At 52.4% G+C, this 14,983-nt stretch overlaps 2 protein-coding genes across 2 annotated transcripts; both read left to right on the forward strand.

Annotated features, from left to right (window-relative positions):
- Positions 1-553: 553 nt before the first annotated feature.
- NXNL1 (nucleoredoxin like 1) lies at positions 554-3,655 on the forward strand. The gene is made up of 2 exons (XM_045902216.2): positions 554-1,118; positions 3,322-3,655. The coding sequence occupies exons 1-2, from the start codon at positions 793-795 to the stop codon at positions 3,653-3,655; spliced, it is 660 nt and encodes a 219-aa protein (XP_045758172.1). The 5' UTR covers positions 554-792.
- Positions 3,656-4,046: 391 nt separating this feature from the next.
- Positions 4,047-12,030, forward strand: TMEM221 (transmembrane protein 221). Its single transcript, XM_045863849.2, has 3 exons — positions 4,047-5,942; positions 8,096-8,181; positions 10,627-12,030. Exons 1-3 carry the CDS (start codon positions 5,623-5,625, stop codon positions 11,094-11,096), a joined length of 876 nt encoding a protein of 291 aa, XP_045719805.1. The 5' UTR covers positions 4,047-5,622; the 3' UTR covers positions 11,097-12,030.
- The last annotated feature ends 2,953 nt before the right edge of the window (positions 12,031-14,983 follow it).

A 14,983-nucleotide genomic window follows, 5' to 3' on the forward strand; every position in this document is an offset into this window, starting at 1 on the left:
TTGCTTTGAAGGAAAGCCCACTGGAGAAAAGCAGTTCAGGGTGATGATGGTTAATTGGCTGAGTTGCAGGGGTAGTTGACTTATTGTAGGAGATGCAATGTCCCTCTTTACTTGGTGGGAGTTGGAACTGATCATTCTTTCCTGTGGATTCTTCTATTGAAGGTCTGAAATTGACCCTTCTTCCTGTAATTGACTGGGAGTGGTATGGTGAGAGCTCCCCCTTCTGGCCTCCCATCTCCATTTTAGCAAGTTCCCCATTATTAATTTTTACACTTCTAACTGGAATGCAGCACGTTTTTCATGTCCTGTCAAAGCAGGTATCGGCCAGCCCTGTGACTTTGTCTCCTGTGGAGATCAAAGATAATTTCACATCATATCCTGGCCATTGCAGGCAGGCATCTCAAAATATCATTTATCACAATCGAAATCACAATCATTTGTAGAGCCCTGGTGAATCACGATTACTTAACCCATTCAATTCATGAGGAAGCACATATATTTTACATCACAACTTAATAAAATATTTTCACACCCATATGTCAGGATGACTGCTTTCCTTTGCAATCCTGTGCTTTTTCTTAATGGATTTCTAGCTGTCTCCAGAGAAGGAGCCCATGGGCAGCCCACCCCTACCCTTGGAGGCAGTACAGAATCAGGCCACGGTTTAGGCAGATTAGTGAGGTCCTAAGCTGGCCTCCTAAAGATACCTAATCCCAGACCAGCAGCCAGCCAGCAGGCCCAGGGCCACACAAAGTCCCTCGGCCGTGTCCCCAGCTCTCAGCCAGGGCTGCCATGGCCTCCCTGTTCTCCGGCCACGTCCTGATTCGCAACAACAGCGACCAGGACGAGCTGGACACGGAGGCTGAGCTCAGCCGCAAGCTGGAGAACCGGCTGGTGCTGCTCTTCTTTGGCTCTGGGTCCTGCCCGCAGTGCCAAGCCTTCGCGCCTATCCTCAGGGACTTCTTCGTGAAGCTCACAGATGAGTTCTATGTGCTGCGGGCAGCCCAGCTGGCTCTGGTGTACGTGTCCCAGGATCCCACGGAGGAGCAGCAGGATATGTTCCTTAGGGACATGCCAAAGAAGTGGCTCTTCCTGCCCTTCGAGGATGACCTGAGAAGGTGAGGTGGGAGAAGAGGACAGGGAGGGCTTCCTGGAGGAGGAGCTATTTTTGCTGAAAGGTTTGTTTATTGTTGCCTCTGTTCCATCTGGAATTGATGAGCATGTCCTGTGTGCCCATCTGTACCCAGGCGGGGTGGGGAGGGGGCCACCCAGGGGGGTGCATACGCCCATTTCTATTTAGCTCCCAAGGGGTTTACAACCTAGTTGGGGAGATAGACGTGACACAAAGACTCAAACAAATATATAATAAGAAACTGCAGTAATGGTCCAGAGGACAAAGGGAGGATGCCATGTGGAAATATAATGGGGAGACCTTGCTGAGGTTTGGGGTCAGGGGATGCTTCCCTGAGGAAGTGGCTTTAAAGAAAGACCCCAAGGCCAGGGAGGATAGGAAAGAGTAAGGAGAGGGAAGGGTTTCCAGGCAGAGGGCACAGCAGAGATAAAGGCTGGGAGGCCACCAGAGAAAGAACAGCCAGTTCAGGGAACTGTAAGTAATAACCGGATGGGAGAGGTCCGTAAGCATCATGTGGAGCAGCGCCACAAACCCCATCTGAACGGGAGTGGATGTGGTCCTCAGACTAGCTGGGAGCCTGTGAGGAGGGCCTTGGAGCTGAGAGAGAGGTGGGTAGATTCAAGCTTTGCACCCAGCTGCCCAATAAACAAAACTACAGCTCGTGGCTATCTTAGAACCTTCCCCTTTTCCGCAGTAAGGCATCCCTTCTTTTTATTTATTTTTTTAGTTTTTAGATTTTATTTTTTTAAGAGTTTATTTCTTTATTTGACAGAGAGAGAGCACAAGCAGGGGTAGAGGCAGAGGGAGTGGGAGAAGCAGGCTCCCAGCTGAGCAGGGAGCCCGACGCGGGGCTCATGATCCCAGGACCCTGGGATCATGACCTGAGCCAAAGGCAGCCGCTTAACCGACTGAGCTCCCTAGGCGCCCCTAGATTTTATTTTTAAGTAATCTCTACACCCAACATGGGGCTCAAACTCACAACCCTGAGATCAAGAGTCACACGCTCCTCCGACTAAGCCAGCCAGGCGCCCCGGCTGTCTTTCTTTTTAAACTCGAACTTTTCATTATGAAAAATGTCCAAGATCCCACAAGTTAGAAGAAGCATACAATGAAACCCAGAGCAATCGTTAACAACTTGCCATATTTGCTTTATCTACACGCATGGGGAACTTGCACGGAGCCATTTGAAAATGAGTCGCAGGCTTTCTGACACTTTATTGATTTCGTTAATTTTGCTCCACAAGTTGAAAGTTTCTAGAGACCTTCATTCTGCACCCAGCATTATTAGAGTTTGGACACTTGCTCACTCCTTCTGCCCTCTCTGCCGCTGAGGGGGATCTTTCCTGCGAATGGGCAACATTTCCCTTCCCAGGGTGGGATGAAGCTGTGAGGGCATCAGAGACAAACTCGGACCTGCTGACCTCGTTTGAGGCAGGGTCCTCTCAACAAAGCCTTCACTCGGGCTAGGTTAGGTGTCTGGACAGAGAGTGAGCGATTCCCCACCCCCTTCTCCTCACCCCCCTCCTCTCCACCCTACACACACACACACACACACACACACACACACACACACGAGCACGCTGACGGTTCCCAGATAAAACACAGGCTGCCCAGTTAAAACCAAATTTCGCGTCAACAATGAATAATTTTTTAGTATATGTTTTTTTATTTTTTTAAAGATTTTATTTATTTATTTGACAGAGAGGGGGAGAGAGGGATCACAAGTAGGCAGAGTGGCAGGCAGGGGGAGAGGGAGAAGCAGGCTCCCCGCTGAGCAGAGAGTCCCACGAGGGGGCTTCATCCCGGGACCCTGGGATCCCGACCTGAGCCAAAGGCAGACAGATGCCTAACCAACTGAGCCACCCAGGCGCCCCAGTATACATTTTTAGTATAAGTATGTCCCACACAGTGCATGTTGTGATGTGATATATAATATATATAATATAATATAATATAATATAATATAATATAATATAATATAATATAATATAATATAATATATGAAATGGTGGCATGTCTGAGGTATTGGAAACACAGCGCAGAGGCCACTGCGGCCTGGCCTGGTCCCTGGGCGCCCCCAGCACCCACGGTGCACACGGAAGGCGCTCAGTAAGTCCTGGGAGGGGGGATGTGCGGCTCCCCAGCTCGGGATCAGGGACCGGCTTCCGACCGGCCCGCCCGCCCCGCAGGGACCTCGGGCGCCGGTTCTCCGTGGAGCGCCTGCCGGCTGTCGTGGTGCTCAAGCCGGGCGGGGACGTGCTCACCCGCGACGCCACCGACGAGATCCGGCGCCTGGGCCCCGCCTGCTTCGCCAACTGGCAGGAGGCGGCGGAGCTGCTGGACCGCAGCTTCCTGCAGCCCGAGGACCTGGACGACACCGCGCCGCGGAGCCTCACGGAGCCGCTGCGCCGCTGCAAGTACCGCGTGGACCGGGAGGCCCGCGGCAAACGCGGCTCGGGGAGCGGGAGCCCGCGCGAGGGGGAGGGCGGGGGGGAGGGCGGCGGCGCCGGGGAGCTGTTCTGACCCCTGCGGGGCGGACGCGCCTGGGGATTCTGTGCCGCAACCTCCCGAAGAGTGCCGCCCCAGACACTAAGGGGACACGGCAGGGGACACTGAGGCAGACGTCCTGGCGTTGGGGAGCAGCGCCACCCCCCAGCACGGGGGCCTCGGACCAAACAGCAGGGCTTCAGGAGATGCAAAGTGCTGCGGGGTGGGCGGGGGGGTGGGGGTGAACAAGAAGACAGGCAACCCATTCAAAACTAAGCAAAGGGGCGCCTGGGTGGCTCAGATGGTTAAGCGTCTGCCTGCGGCTCAGGTCATGATCCCAGGGTCCTGGGATCGAGTCCCGCATCGGGCTCTCTGCTCCTTGGGAGCCTGTTTCTCCCTCTGCCTCTCTCTCTCTCTCTGTCTCTCATGAATAAATAAATAAAAATCTTAAAAAAAAAAAAAAACCAACTAAGCAAAGGACCCGAAGAGGCATTTCTCCAAAGAAGATACCCAAACGACCAGCAAGCACACGAAAAGATGCTCAGCATCATCAGCCATTAAGGAGATGCAAATCAAAAGCACCGTGAGATCCCACTTCGCACCCAGTAGGATGGCTGTAATCAAAACCCAGCACATAACAGGAGTTAGCAGGGAAGTGAAGAAAGTGGAACCGTCTAGCATTGTCGGTGGGAAGGTAAAAGGGTGCAGTTGCTGTGGAAAGCGGGGTGGAGTTCCTCAGTAAGTTAAATATATTATGACCATAATTACCAGCAATTCTACTCCTAGGTGTAAACCCAAAAGAAATAGGGACTCAAACAAATAACTGTGTGTGCGTGTTCTAGCAACACTATTCACAACAGCTAAAAGGTGGGAAAACCCCAAATGCCCCTCAACAGACAAATGCATAAGTAAAATGTGTTCCATCCATACTGTGGAATGCTATTCAGCCATTAAAAGGAATGAAGAACTGATACACGGTACAACGTGGATGAACCTCAAAAAACATTAGGCTCAGTGAAAGAAACGGACACACAAAGTCACATAGAGTCTGCCTCCATTTATATAAAATGTCCAGAACAGGCAAATCCAGAAACAGAAAGCAGATCAGTGGTTGCCAGGGCTTGGGGGAGAGGGAGTGGGGAGTGACTGCTAATGGGGAATGGGGTCTCCTTTAAGGATGATGAAAATGTTCCGGAACGAGACAGAGATGCTGTTTGCACAACACTGTGTATGTACTAAATGCCACTGAATTGTTCACTTCAGAATGGTTTCTTTCATGTCATGTAAATGTCACCTCAATTTTTAAAATTAAAAATAAATAAATAATAACAAAACAGGCCGTGGGAAGAACAAAGCCCAATAGCAAAAGACAGGAGAGCCTCCTCAAGCGGGGGCCCTAAAAGGGCCTCGTCCAGGAGGCGACGTTTCTGCAAAGCCTGGAAAGAAGGTTGAACGGAAGGGAAATCGCAGCCAGTTGCAAAGTCCGCAGGTAAGAGACCGAATATCAAAGTGAATTATTTAGAAATTCGTTCAAGTTTCCTTTTTTTTTTTTTTAAACAATGAAACAGGTGCGCTTAGGGCAGTGGGTGGTGTGGGGGTCGCTTTAACGAGTTTAGGGGCTTGTGGGGCTCCCTGGATCCGGCCTCCGAGCCCTTGCGGCTCTTGGGGCGGCCTCTGTCCCTTCTTCGCCCCGCCCCGCGCCGGCCCCGCCCGGCCAGGATCTGGAGGCCGGGAGGGGGCGCCCGCTGGGTCCCCGGAGGGAGGAGAATACTTTGTCCCAAGTTTTCGCGGAGTTTCCTCGTCCCCACCGCGATCCGCACACGAATCCCTCTACGGTCCCCACCGCGATCCGCACACGAATCCCTCTACGGACACCCCTTGCCGTCCCGCCCTCTTCGGAACTCCTGGGAGCCCTTGGACGCCCGCCCAACTCCCCTGCCCCGTTAAAATCTCTTCTATTCCTCGACTGCCCCCCCCCTTACCCCGACCCGCAGACCCCCGCTATGGCCCGGTCGTACGGCGGCCGGGTGCTGGCCGCGATGACCCTGCTGGGCATCCCCGCGGCCGTGCTGGCGGCGCTGGGAGCGCAGCTGCTGTTCCAGCTGCAGGCGGGCCGCGCGGAGCTGCGGGGACTGCGCGCCGACGGGCTCGGCCCCGAGCTGGGTGCCGGCCCCGGGCTGCCAGAGGACGCGGCCGGGGCGCTGCTGCCGCTGGCCGCCGCGCTCGCCGCGCTCGCCCTGGTGTTGGGCCTCACCTGCCTTCTGCTCGCCGCGCTCTGCGGCCACCTGGGCGCCGAGCTGGCGCGGGGGCCCGGCCCCGGCAGGTAGGACAGGCCCCTCCTCCCCGAGGCCCGGTTGGGAGCTGGGCGAGCCTAGGCGAGCCCAGGCGAGCCGCTGCCCCTCTCGGGGGCCTCAGGTTGGGGGAGAGCTTCCCCTCTTCCTTTCTTCCATCCCGTCCTCCCTTGCTCCCCTCTCTCCATCCCCTACTCCCTCTATCATCCCTCCCTCCCTACATCCTATATTAGTGAAAATTTGCAGCAGGTGCACCGACCGCTGCACCCTCCATTTTACAGAGGTGGAAACTGCGGTCACAGAGGACCCAGGGGCGGCTGGCCCCGTATTGAGAGCGCTTGTCATTGAGGGAACCCTAAGCTTTACGTGCTCCTCTCGTTCTGTGGACTAGCCCAGGAAAGGCCCGCGGTCCCTGCGCGGCTGGTGTTGCTACCTCCTTTTGTAACTGTGTCTCACACAGGGGAGGCTGATCTCTCTAGGCTGCCGGGTTTGGAAGCGGGTGGACGAGATTTGAACTTGCTTCTGGTAGAGCCAGAGCCTGTGCTCTGGCCCTGGGTGGGGTTCCTTCCTCAGGCACCTGGGCTCAGGAACATGGGTACCGGGGCGGCAGGTGTCGGGGCAGGGAATGCTGGGAGGAACCTTCCCAGTGTTTCCCTCCAGGATGCTGGGGGAAGGGAGCCAGAATCAGGGTCCAGGATTCCACGGATTAGAACGGATGGGAACTTCCACCACTGGAGTCGATCCCACCTAAAGTGTGCACTATCCATTCCATAGCTCAAGGGGTTTTGAAATGCACTGGTGGGTCAGTCAACAAATATGTGTTGGGTGCCTGCAGAGGGCTGAGCCCAGCACCGGGAGTAGAGGACACAGCAGAAACCAGGCGGACCCAGACATGCCCTCATGGGGTAGACAATAGAGACAAGACGGTAATGTCAAGTGAGGATGAATGCTGGGAAAGGAAGAAAATGGGGCGATGCCAGGGAAGACGACAGGGTGGGGGTTGAGAAGGGACCATCAGCAGAGGCTTGAGTGGAGGCTTGAAGGAGGAAAGAAGGCAGAAGATCTGGAGGACAGTGGTCCAGGCAGGGGGAACACCATGTGCAAAGGCCCTGGGGCAGGAATGAGCTTGGGGCGTTAGAGGGAGGTCGAGGTGATTGGTGTGGCCGGAGGGAGACATGAGGGAGATAAGGGCAGGGAAATCAGGAACTGGACCATGTAGGGCTCCTTGTGCTGTGGTGAAGATCTTGGGGTTTACTCTGCCTGAAAGAGTTATGAGAAAGGAGGGGAATGATCTGACTTCAGTTTGGAATAACCCCCTCCAGCCACCATGGAAAAAAGGGGCCAGGAGGGCAGGTGGTGGGGAGACCGGGGAGGAGGCCACTTCCACTGCACCGGTGGGAGGTGAGTGATAATGGAAGCTCTCAGAGCCTCCGTTTCCTAAGCTTTCAGGAATGGGGAAGGGAGAGTGCACACAACAGAAGCACTTAGCAGGGTGCCAGGCTCAAAACCAAGTCCTCAATCAGTCTCAGCTCTTGGGAATCTCTTTTTCTATCATCTCTGATAACAAGTTACCCCTGGTTTCTTCATTTCCCAAATAAGCTTATGGTCTGTAAAATAATGGAAGTCAGGTGTCTAGCAAGAGTCTGTGCATAATAGCTGCTTCGTGAGTGTTGGATGTTTGAATGGACTGATGTATATGGGTGGGTCATGGGAGAAGGGGGAAGGATGGTGGATGGATGAGTGGTGAATGAGGGATGGATGAATGGACAGATGGATAGTTGGTTGGATTGCTGGATGGTGAATGGGAGATGGACGATGGGTGGATGGGTGGGTGAAGGATGAGTGGATGGATGGATGGATGGATGCGTGGGTGGTGAATGGCAAATGAATGGATGGATGGATGGTGGCTGTTTAAATAAGTGACTGGATGGATTAATAGGTCCTGGTTAAATGGACGGATGGCTGTATGGTTGAATAATTGATGCGGATGGGTAGATGGTAAATGGTAATGGACATTTACCTGGAAGGATGGATGAGGGGGTAGATGGATGGATGGATGGATGGGTCCTCACATAGATCTCAGGTCCCCCAAAGCTGGGCCACTCTCCCTCCCTCTCCTACGTGGCCTTCCCCCACCAGCTTCACCCCCTGAACCCGTTTTCTTCCTGCCCCCCCTCCCTCCCAGGTCTGACTGGTTTCTCTATGACTGCCGCCTCCTCAGACATGTGGCCCTTGGCCTTTTCTGCTGTGGGGTCTCTGTCTACTTAGCAGGTGCGTGTCGGGGAATAGAATATGGGGTGTAGAGCCCCGGGCGGGGGTGGCCGGGGGTAACGACCCCATAACTGAAGTCAGCTCTCCAGAGCCAGTCTGCCTGTGTTCAACTCTTGGCTCTGACACTTTCGTGCTCTGGGACCTTGGGCAGATTCCCACTGTGTCCCAGTTTCCTCATCAGTACAGTGGGGATGCATACATCCCTGCCTTCTAGAATTGCTGAGGGGATTCTGGGTTAGTCCCTGTGAAAGCCCATACGTGGCATCTGACCCCAGTGGGGGTTCCATAAGTTGTATTGTCTTCAGAACATTCTTGATTCTTCAGTTTCCTACATTTGGTTTGAACAAAAGTTTTCATGTCCTTGGTGGTTTTCTGGAGATAGTGTTTCACAGGTTGGTCTTAGTAAAAAGCTGTTTGGTTACAAATATCAGAACCTCCAGCTCAAGAATGGCTTAGGTTTTAAAAAAAAAAAATGCTGTATAAACCAGAAATGCAGTGTAAATCCCAAAACATGAAGCAAAACAAAAACTAATAATGTGGGTACCAGAAGGACACAGTGCACAGTCTTCCCTTCCCTGACCTGTAATAACTTTTCTTAGATCAACATTCTCTCACCCACACTTGCCAGTAAAGGAACCAAATCATCAAGTTTCTTTAAAGAGACTCCTGACATTTTATATTTTGTTCTAATCTTGAAAGATGTGTTGATGGTTCTGCAGACTCAGTGCTGAATCATACATAGACCACGGGGACCCTTATAAACAACCCGTTTTCCTGGAAGAAGAAAATATTCCGCTGAATGAAAAAGAAGGGATTTGCTATTACTGTCTTTTTTTAGTATTATTATTCCTACAACAGAAAAATAGAAGTTTAGAAGAGATATTTAAATTATTTATTTGTGAGATGTGAGCCTAGGGTTCATTATGGGAATATAAAGGTATATATGGGTATATAAAGTGCAGGGAACTCTGCATAACTTTTGCTGTTTGACTTAATAAAATGCGCCAGCTGTGAGTTTTTTAAAAAAGAGAGTGGATGAGGTGACTCATGTATCTGTAAAGATCGGGGGTGTTTGGCCTCAGGTGCAGCTGGTTCTAGGTGCTCAACAAGGTAATCGGAAATGCCTCTTGTTTCACCTCTTCACCTGCTATCCTCTGGGAAAGATGCCTGTATCTGTAAGTGCTTTCAACATAATGCCTATAACCTTGAGCCTTTTCCCAGGCTGGCAAAAAAAGTGTTGGAGACTTGGAGAATAAGATATCCTCATTCTAGTATACAAGAAAACTCACAAAGAGAAAAAAAAAAGGTAACTATGTCAGCCTCATTAAGTGTTAAATTAAGAATTTGTTCAGCTCCCATTTAGATTCCTTTTGAGGTTAGGTGACCTCACTCAGCAAGAATTCCCAAGCACATCCAGCCAATCATCCAATCATCCATTCATTGCTAGCCAGAGCCAAAAGAATAATTGAAAAAACCTTTTCAAAAATGTTTAGAGCAAAAAAAAAAAAAAAAAAAAAGTCCTTGGCCTCACTTTAATATGTCAAACATGATGCAGTGTGGCATCTTAAAAGCAAGAGTACAGAGCTGGAGAAAGCATAAAAACAGCCAGCAAAGTGCCAAGAAAGCTTCCATCCCACTCTGGGCTTCTCTTCTACCAATTCTCCCACTGCTCCAGTGAGAAGATTCCTCCCTACCCATAGCCCAGTCTAAAGTCCCAGGGCTGGCTCTGATTGGCTGGGCTTGGGGCATGTGATAACTCTGCACCAATCACTACAACCAGGGGAAGCAATGCTCTGATTAGCCAAGCTAATGGGTCCCAAGCTATTGACGTACCATACACGTCAATGATGCCGGAGAGGTGGGTCCGTGCTCCTACATTAGCGATCAGGGTGAGGGTAGGGACTGGACCCGTGGTTCTCACTGGGAACAGATTCTGCTGATCCAGGGGACATCTGGCAATATCTGGAGACATTTTTGGTTGTCAAGACAGGGAAGGGGGAGAATGCTACTGCATCTAGTGGGTAGAAGCTGCTAAATATCCTACAATGCACAGGACAGTCCTCATCAAAAAGAATGGTGCCAACTGGGCGCTGCACAAGTCAACAGAAAACTAGTACAGATCGGTCCTCAAGGTCAGGTCACCAACCATCTTGTTCAGACCAGCAAACTGAGGCCAGAGAGGGGCTGTGATTCACTGAAAGTTAATCACGGGACTCAGGAAGTCTGAGATCCGGGTTGTTTTAGTTGTGGTCAAGTATGTATAACATAATATTTACCGTTTTATGGTAAAATGCATGTGACGATGGTGTGAGAGGATTAGATAGTTAAGCTGTGTGCCTATCATGTATGGGTTTCTGTGACTGCCCTCTGTTTGGGAGAGCTCTCCCAGGGCTTGGGGAGCAAACGTTTGTTGACTGAGTAAATGAGAGCCATTTCTTTCCCCAGCATTGTCCATCTATGCCCTGCTGCTCTTTGAGATCGAGACAGGTGCAGCAGCCGCCTCCATCCTTGGAGTGGGTGCTCTGGTCCTGGTGGCGGCGCTGACCCACACTCTGCTCCGAGCTGCCCGGGCCACCCGCCGCGGTCTCCATGAACTGTCCCCGCCGCACGTTGAAGACGATCCTGTCCACCCTGCTAGAGTCTCCAAGGCCAGCCCCGGGGCTCCACCCCAGCAGGGTACCCACCGCCGGACCCCCTACTCATCCTTCCCAGAACCTGGGGGCCCCCTTAGACCCACGTTCGCTGCTACAGCACCTGTAGCCATGGGGGGAGGCCGGGAGACCAGCCTGCCTTTATCCTACATGCACCGGACACTGTCAGTTGGCAGGGGGCACTGGGAAGGGGTGACCCACGAGATGCGCAGCATGCTAGGCCACCGGCCAGGGGGCTCAGGGAAGGACTCCACACTGGTGTGAACGCAGGGATCAGGGATAGAGACCTGGTGTCAGGCAGCAGGAAGAGGACTCTGTAAAGATAGCCCAGGCTCAGCCACAGTAGCAGTAGGACTTGATTTCTCAGCATCCCTGGCTTGCGTCCTCAAGGTGGCTTCATGGCACAAAATGGCTGCCAGGGCTCCAGGCTTCACCTCCTCTCTCAGAGGGAAAGGCTGAGGCCAGGGGGTGCTCAGAACTTTCTGGAAATCTTCCTGGGAGGCCTTGGGACTCTCCTGCTCATACCTCACTGGCGAGAACAGAGTCACATGACCACATCTCTGGGCAGGGGAGGCTGGGAAATGTAGCTGTCCAGATGTTAGAGGCAGGAGGGGAGGGTCGGGCTTAAACAGTGGTTCTCTAAATGTCTCCATCCGTTTTACAGATGAGGAAACCGAGGTCCAGAGAGGGGCAGTGACTCACCAGGAGTCCCATGGCCAGTACTGAGCGTCAGAGTCAGGATTCGAACCAGGGTTCTGTAACCCCCATGCTGCTGACAGTACAAGTCTCAGACTCTGCGACTTCTTCCGGGCTGTGAGCATTTGAAATCTGTGTGTGCTGAGCTCAGAGTGGCCCAGGGCCACAGGGGCACCTGGAGGGCTGGACCCAACCTTCTGGCTGTGGGCCCCTGGCTGAGGGCTTTGCTGCTCTGTGTCTCAGTTTCCTCCTCTATAAAATGGGGACATAAGTGGTTCCCCCCTCCTAGGGCTCCATTCCAGGTGCCTGTGCACAGTTGGTCCTCAGTGCATGTCCACCTGTGCTGTCGTCAGTCTGGGCCCCTGGTGGCAGGAAAAGGTGGGTTGATGGCCACCTTCTGGGGCTCACGAAACTGCCAAGGCTTAGAGTGGATAACTCAGAGCCCCAGGGATCTCCAGAGGCCCTAGCCCCACTCCCATCCCACACGACCCTCAAATAAACTCTGACCCTCGCTATCTCCTTTGTCACTTGAGCCACATCCAAACATGCTGTGTGGTCAAGCCCAGGCCCGGGGTAATGGGTGGGATGACAGGAATGGGGTGGGGAGGCAGAGTGGGGGTCAAGGGTATACTTCTTGTAGACCCTAGTCGGGGACCCATGTATATAAATCTTCATGCAAATAAATTTCACCGGGGGTGGGGATGCCTGGCCTCCACCCTCACCCCAAATGGACAGATGTCCCCAGAATTCTCCCAGTGTGTCCCTTCCTGGGCTACACAGGCACTCTGAGGCCCAGGGAGAGGAGACAGCTCAGCCACAAAGTGCCTTAAAGCCCCCCTAGGGCCCTTTCCAATGGACAAAGAGGTGACAGCGCTCAGCTGGGGGGGCTGGTCCCCCAAGCCTGACCCTGGCAGGGACCCTGCTGATCCGATACACGCAAACCTGAGTGGCCAACCGACTCTGACTTCAGCTGCCTCCTCCCAGAGCCGCCGGGAAGCTGTGCAGACCTCCTTGCTGGTGGAGTGGAGGGAAGAGATAACACACATGAACGTCCCACGTGGCGCCTGACACGTCCCACGTGGCACCCAGTAAGCATGGGTTCTTGGGGAACATAAGAAATATCAATGAAAAGGATCAAATAAGAATAAATGTTGGGGCACCTGGCTGGCTCAGTCTGTAGAATGTGCGACTCTTGATCTCGGGGTCGTGAGTTCAAGCCCCATGTTGGGTATAGAACTTACTTTAAAAAACAAATAAATAAATGTCACGTCTTTATCACATGCCTGGTTCTGCAGGCATGTGCCAGGCACTTTCCTGGCCTCAGTTAATCTTCAGGACAACCCCACTTACAGATGGGGAAACTGAGGCCCAGGAAGTGAGGCCACATGGTGGTGATGGCTGGAACCTCGTTACCCCATCACAGAGGGCTCCAGGACAGAGCAAGTTCCTGAGAAACATCGGGAATTGCCGTTTCTGAGAATCCCCTGGAACAGGGCAGGCCCCCAGGACTCCGGGGTGTGGGAGAGGAAAATGAGGAGGAAGGACCACGGCTATCTGCCAGCGAACAGCACCTCATCTCCTGAACTGGGCAGGGGAACCAGAAGCTGGACCCCTCAGCCTCATCCCCAGGGCCAGGACTAGGGTGCAGGTGCAAAATTGGAGACCTGAAAGAATTGAAAACAGGTATTCAAACAAATTCTTCTACAAACACATTCATAGCAGCACTAGTCATAACTCCCAAAAGGTGGAAACAACCCAAATGTCCATCAACAGATAAGCGGATAAAAAATGTGATCAATCCATGCAATGGAATGTTACTCAGCCATGAAAAGGGACCAAGCACTGACCCATGCTACATATGGATGAAGCTCGAAAACATCATGCCGAGTGAAAGAAGTCACACACAAAAGGCCACATAGTGTGTGATTCCACGTATATGAAACATCCAGAACAGGCAGATCCATAGAGATGGAGCAGATTAGTGGGTGTCAGGGGCTGGGGGAGTGGGATGGGGAGTGATTGCTCATGAGGACGGGGTTTCCTTTCTGGGTGATAGAAATGTTCTGGAACTAGACAGGAGTAATGCTTGCACAACATTGTCCGTGTACTAAATGCTACTGAATTGTATGCTTTAAGATGTGAATTCTGTGTTATGTGAATTTCACCTCAATCAAGACAAATTTAAGGAGGCACTTGATCTCAGGCTCCTGCAGGGGCAGGTGGGCCCCTGAACTAAAATGAGCTCCTTAAATGTTGCACCCCTCGAGCTTGCTAGCCTCACTCTTGTGTGACCCCTGCTCATCCTCGTGGGACCCAGAATAGGAGCCCTGAAAACTACGCAAGGTTCCAGCTTGGAGGGCCAGCTGGGAGCGCTGCCCATAGCCCAGTCGAAACCTACCCCCCTTGCCGTCTCTGCCCTGGAAGGGACACCAAGCATCCTCATATCTCAGCCAGAATCAGGTGAGAGGGGATGAGGCTGGTCCTGGGGCTGGAGCCAAATGCTCAGGTTGCTCTGTGTCCTCCAGGAGCTGGGACAGACCTGGCTCAGGGAACAGTCATGTGACCTGCCACTTTAGTTTCCTTTATAAAATAAGGTGGCCTCCTCCCCTCCACCAAACATAGTGATGAGGACCAAATCAGAAAAGATATTGATGTCTCCATTAATTCCACAGGCCATGCAAAAACCAGCAGCTGTCGGCATCCTGGTATGATTAGAGAATGGATGATATCTCTCAAAGATGTTGCCTTGGATTGGGATCATCAGAACCAGACCTTGAGATGATTTGGGGGATGTGGTTTGTTTATGTGGGAGGGTACCTCAGGAAGCCCTAGAGCCCTTCGGAGACACCAAGGAGCAGACAGTACTGTGGGCAATTGAGGCTCCATGCTGCTAGGGACCTCCGGGAGACACCATAAAGCACACACAGCAGAGTGGTCCCCACACTGGGGTGTTTATCCTATGACCTCCATCAGGTATTGGCTGAGAGCTGCTTCTAGAGAGATTAACCCCTCACACTTCTGGTCTTCCCTGTGCACCAGCTGGACACACCCCTGTGGCCAAAGGAGGCCCCAGGCAGGGCTGGAGATATTTGCTGGGAATGACATTCATCATGGAGAGATGAACATGGAGGGGGTGAATGGGAGTGAGGCACAGAGAACATCTGCTCCAGCTGTATAAGCTTTTTTCAACAGCAGGTACAGTGGGGGATACTGAAAGCACTTAACCACACTATTTCCGGTTGAGAAGAACTATGGAGTTTTGGGAGCCCACCATGGGCCAAATACCCTGCCTAACTCACACAAGCATCGCTGTTGTTGTCCCCTTGATACAACCCATCTCTCTTCTTTAGTTCTACGCATACAATCTACTGAAAGTGGCAGAGTGGAGCTGGGGTCCTCTGTGCTGGTGACATTTGGAATGGAAGGCCAGATGCCACCTTGAAGGAAATTGCTCA

Source organism: Mirounga angustirostris, unplaced genomic scaffold (assembly GCF_029215605.1).
Source record: "Mirounga angustirostris isolate CCGP_5_RB_7025 unplaced genomic scaffold, mMirAng1.0.hap1 SCAF_1, whole genome shotgun sequence".
In the NCBI taxonomy this organism is placed as follows: Eukaryota; Metazoa; Chordata; class Mammalia; order Carnivora; family Phocidae; genus Mirounga; species Mirounga angustirostris.

Excerpts from the sequence above, each read along its gene's own strand:
- NXNL1 (XM_045902216.2), top strand. The coding sequence starts at position 793 with ATGGCCTCCCTGTTCTCCGGCCACGTCCTGATTCGCAACAACAGCGAC. Across the intron at positions 1,119-3,321 it reads TTCGAGGATGACCTGAGAAG|GGACCTCGGGCGCCGGTTCT; the intron begins GTGAGGTGGGAG and ends CCCGCCCCGCAG.
- TMEM221 (XM_045863849.2), top strand. The coding sequence starts at position 5,623 with ATGGCCCGGTCGTACGGCGGCCGGGTGCTGGCCGCGATGACCCTGCTG. Across the intron at positions 5,943-8,095 it reads CGGGGGCCCGGCCCCGGCAG|GTCTGACTGGTTTCTCTATG; the intron begins GTAGGACAGGCC and ends CCTCCCTCCCAG. Across the intron at positions 8,182-10,626 it reads GGTCTCTGTCTACTTAGCAG|CATTGTCCATCTATGCCCTG; the intron begins GTGCGTGTCGGG and ends TTCTTTCCCCAG.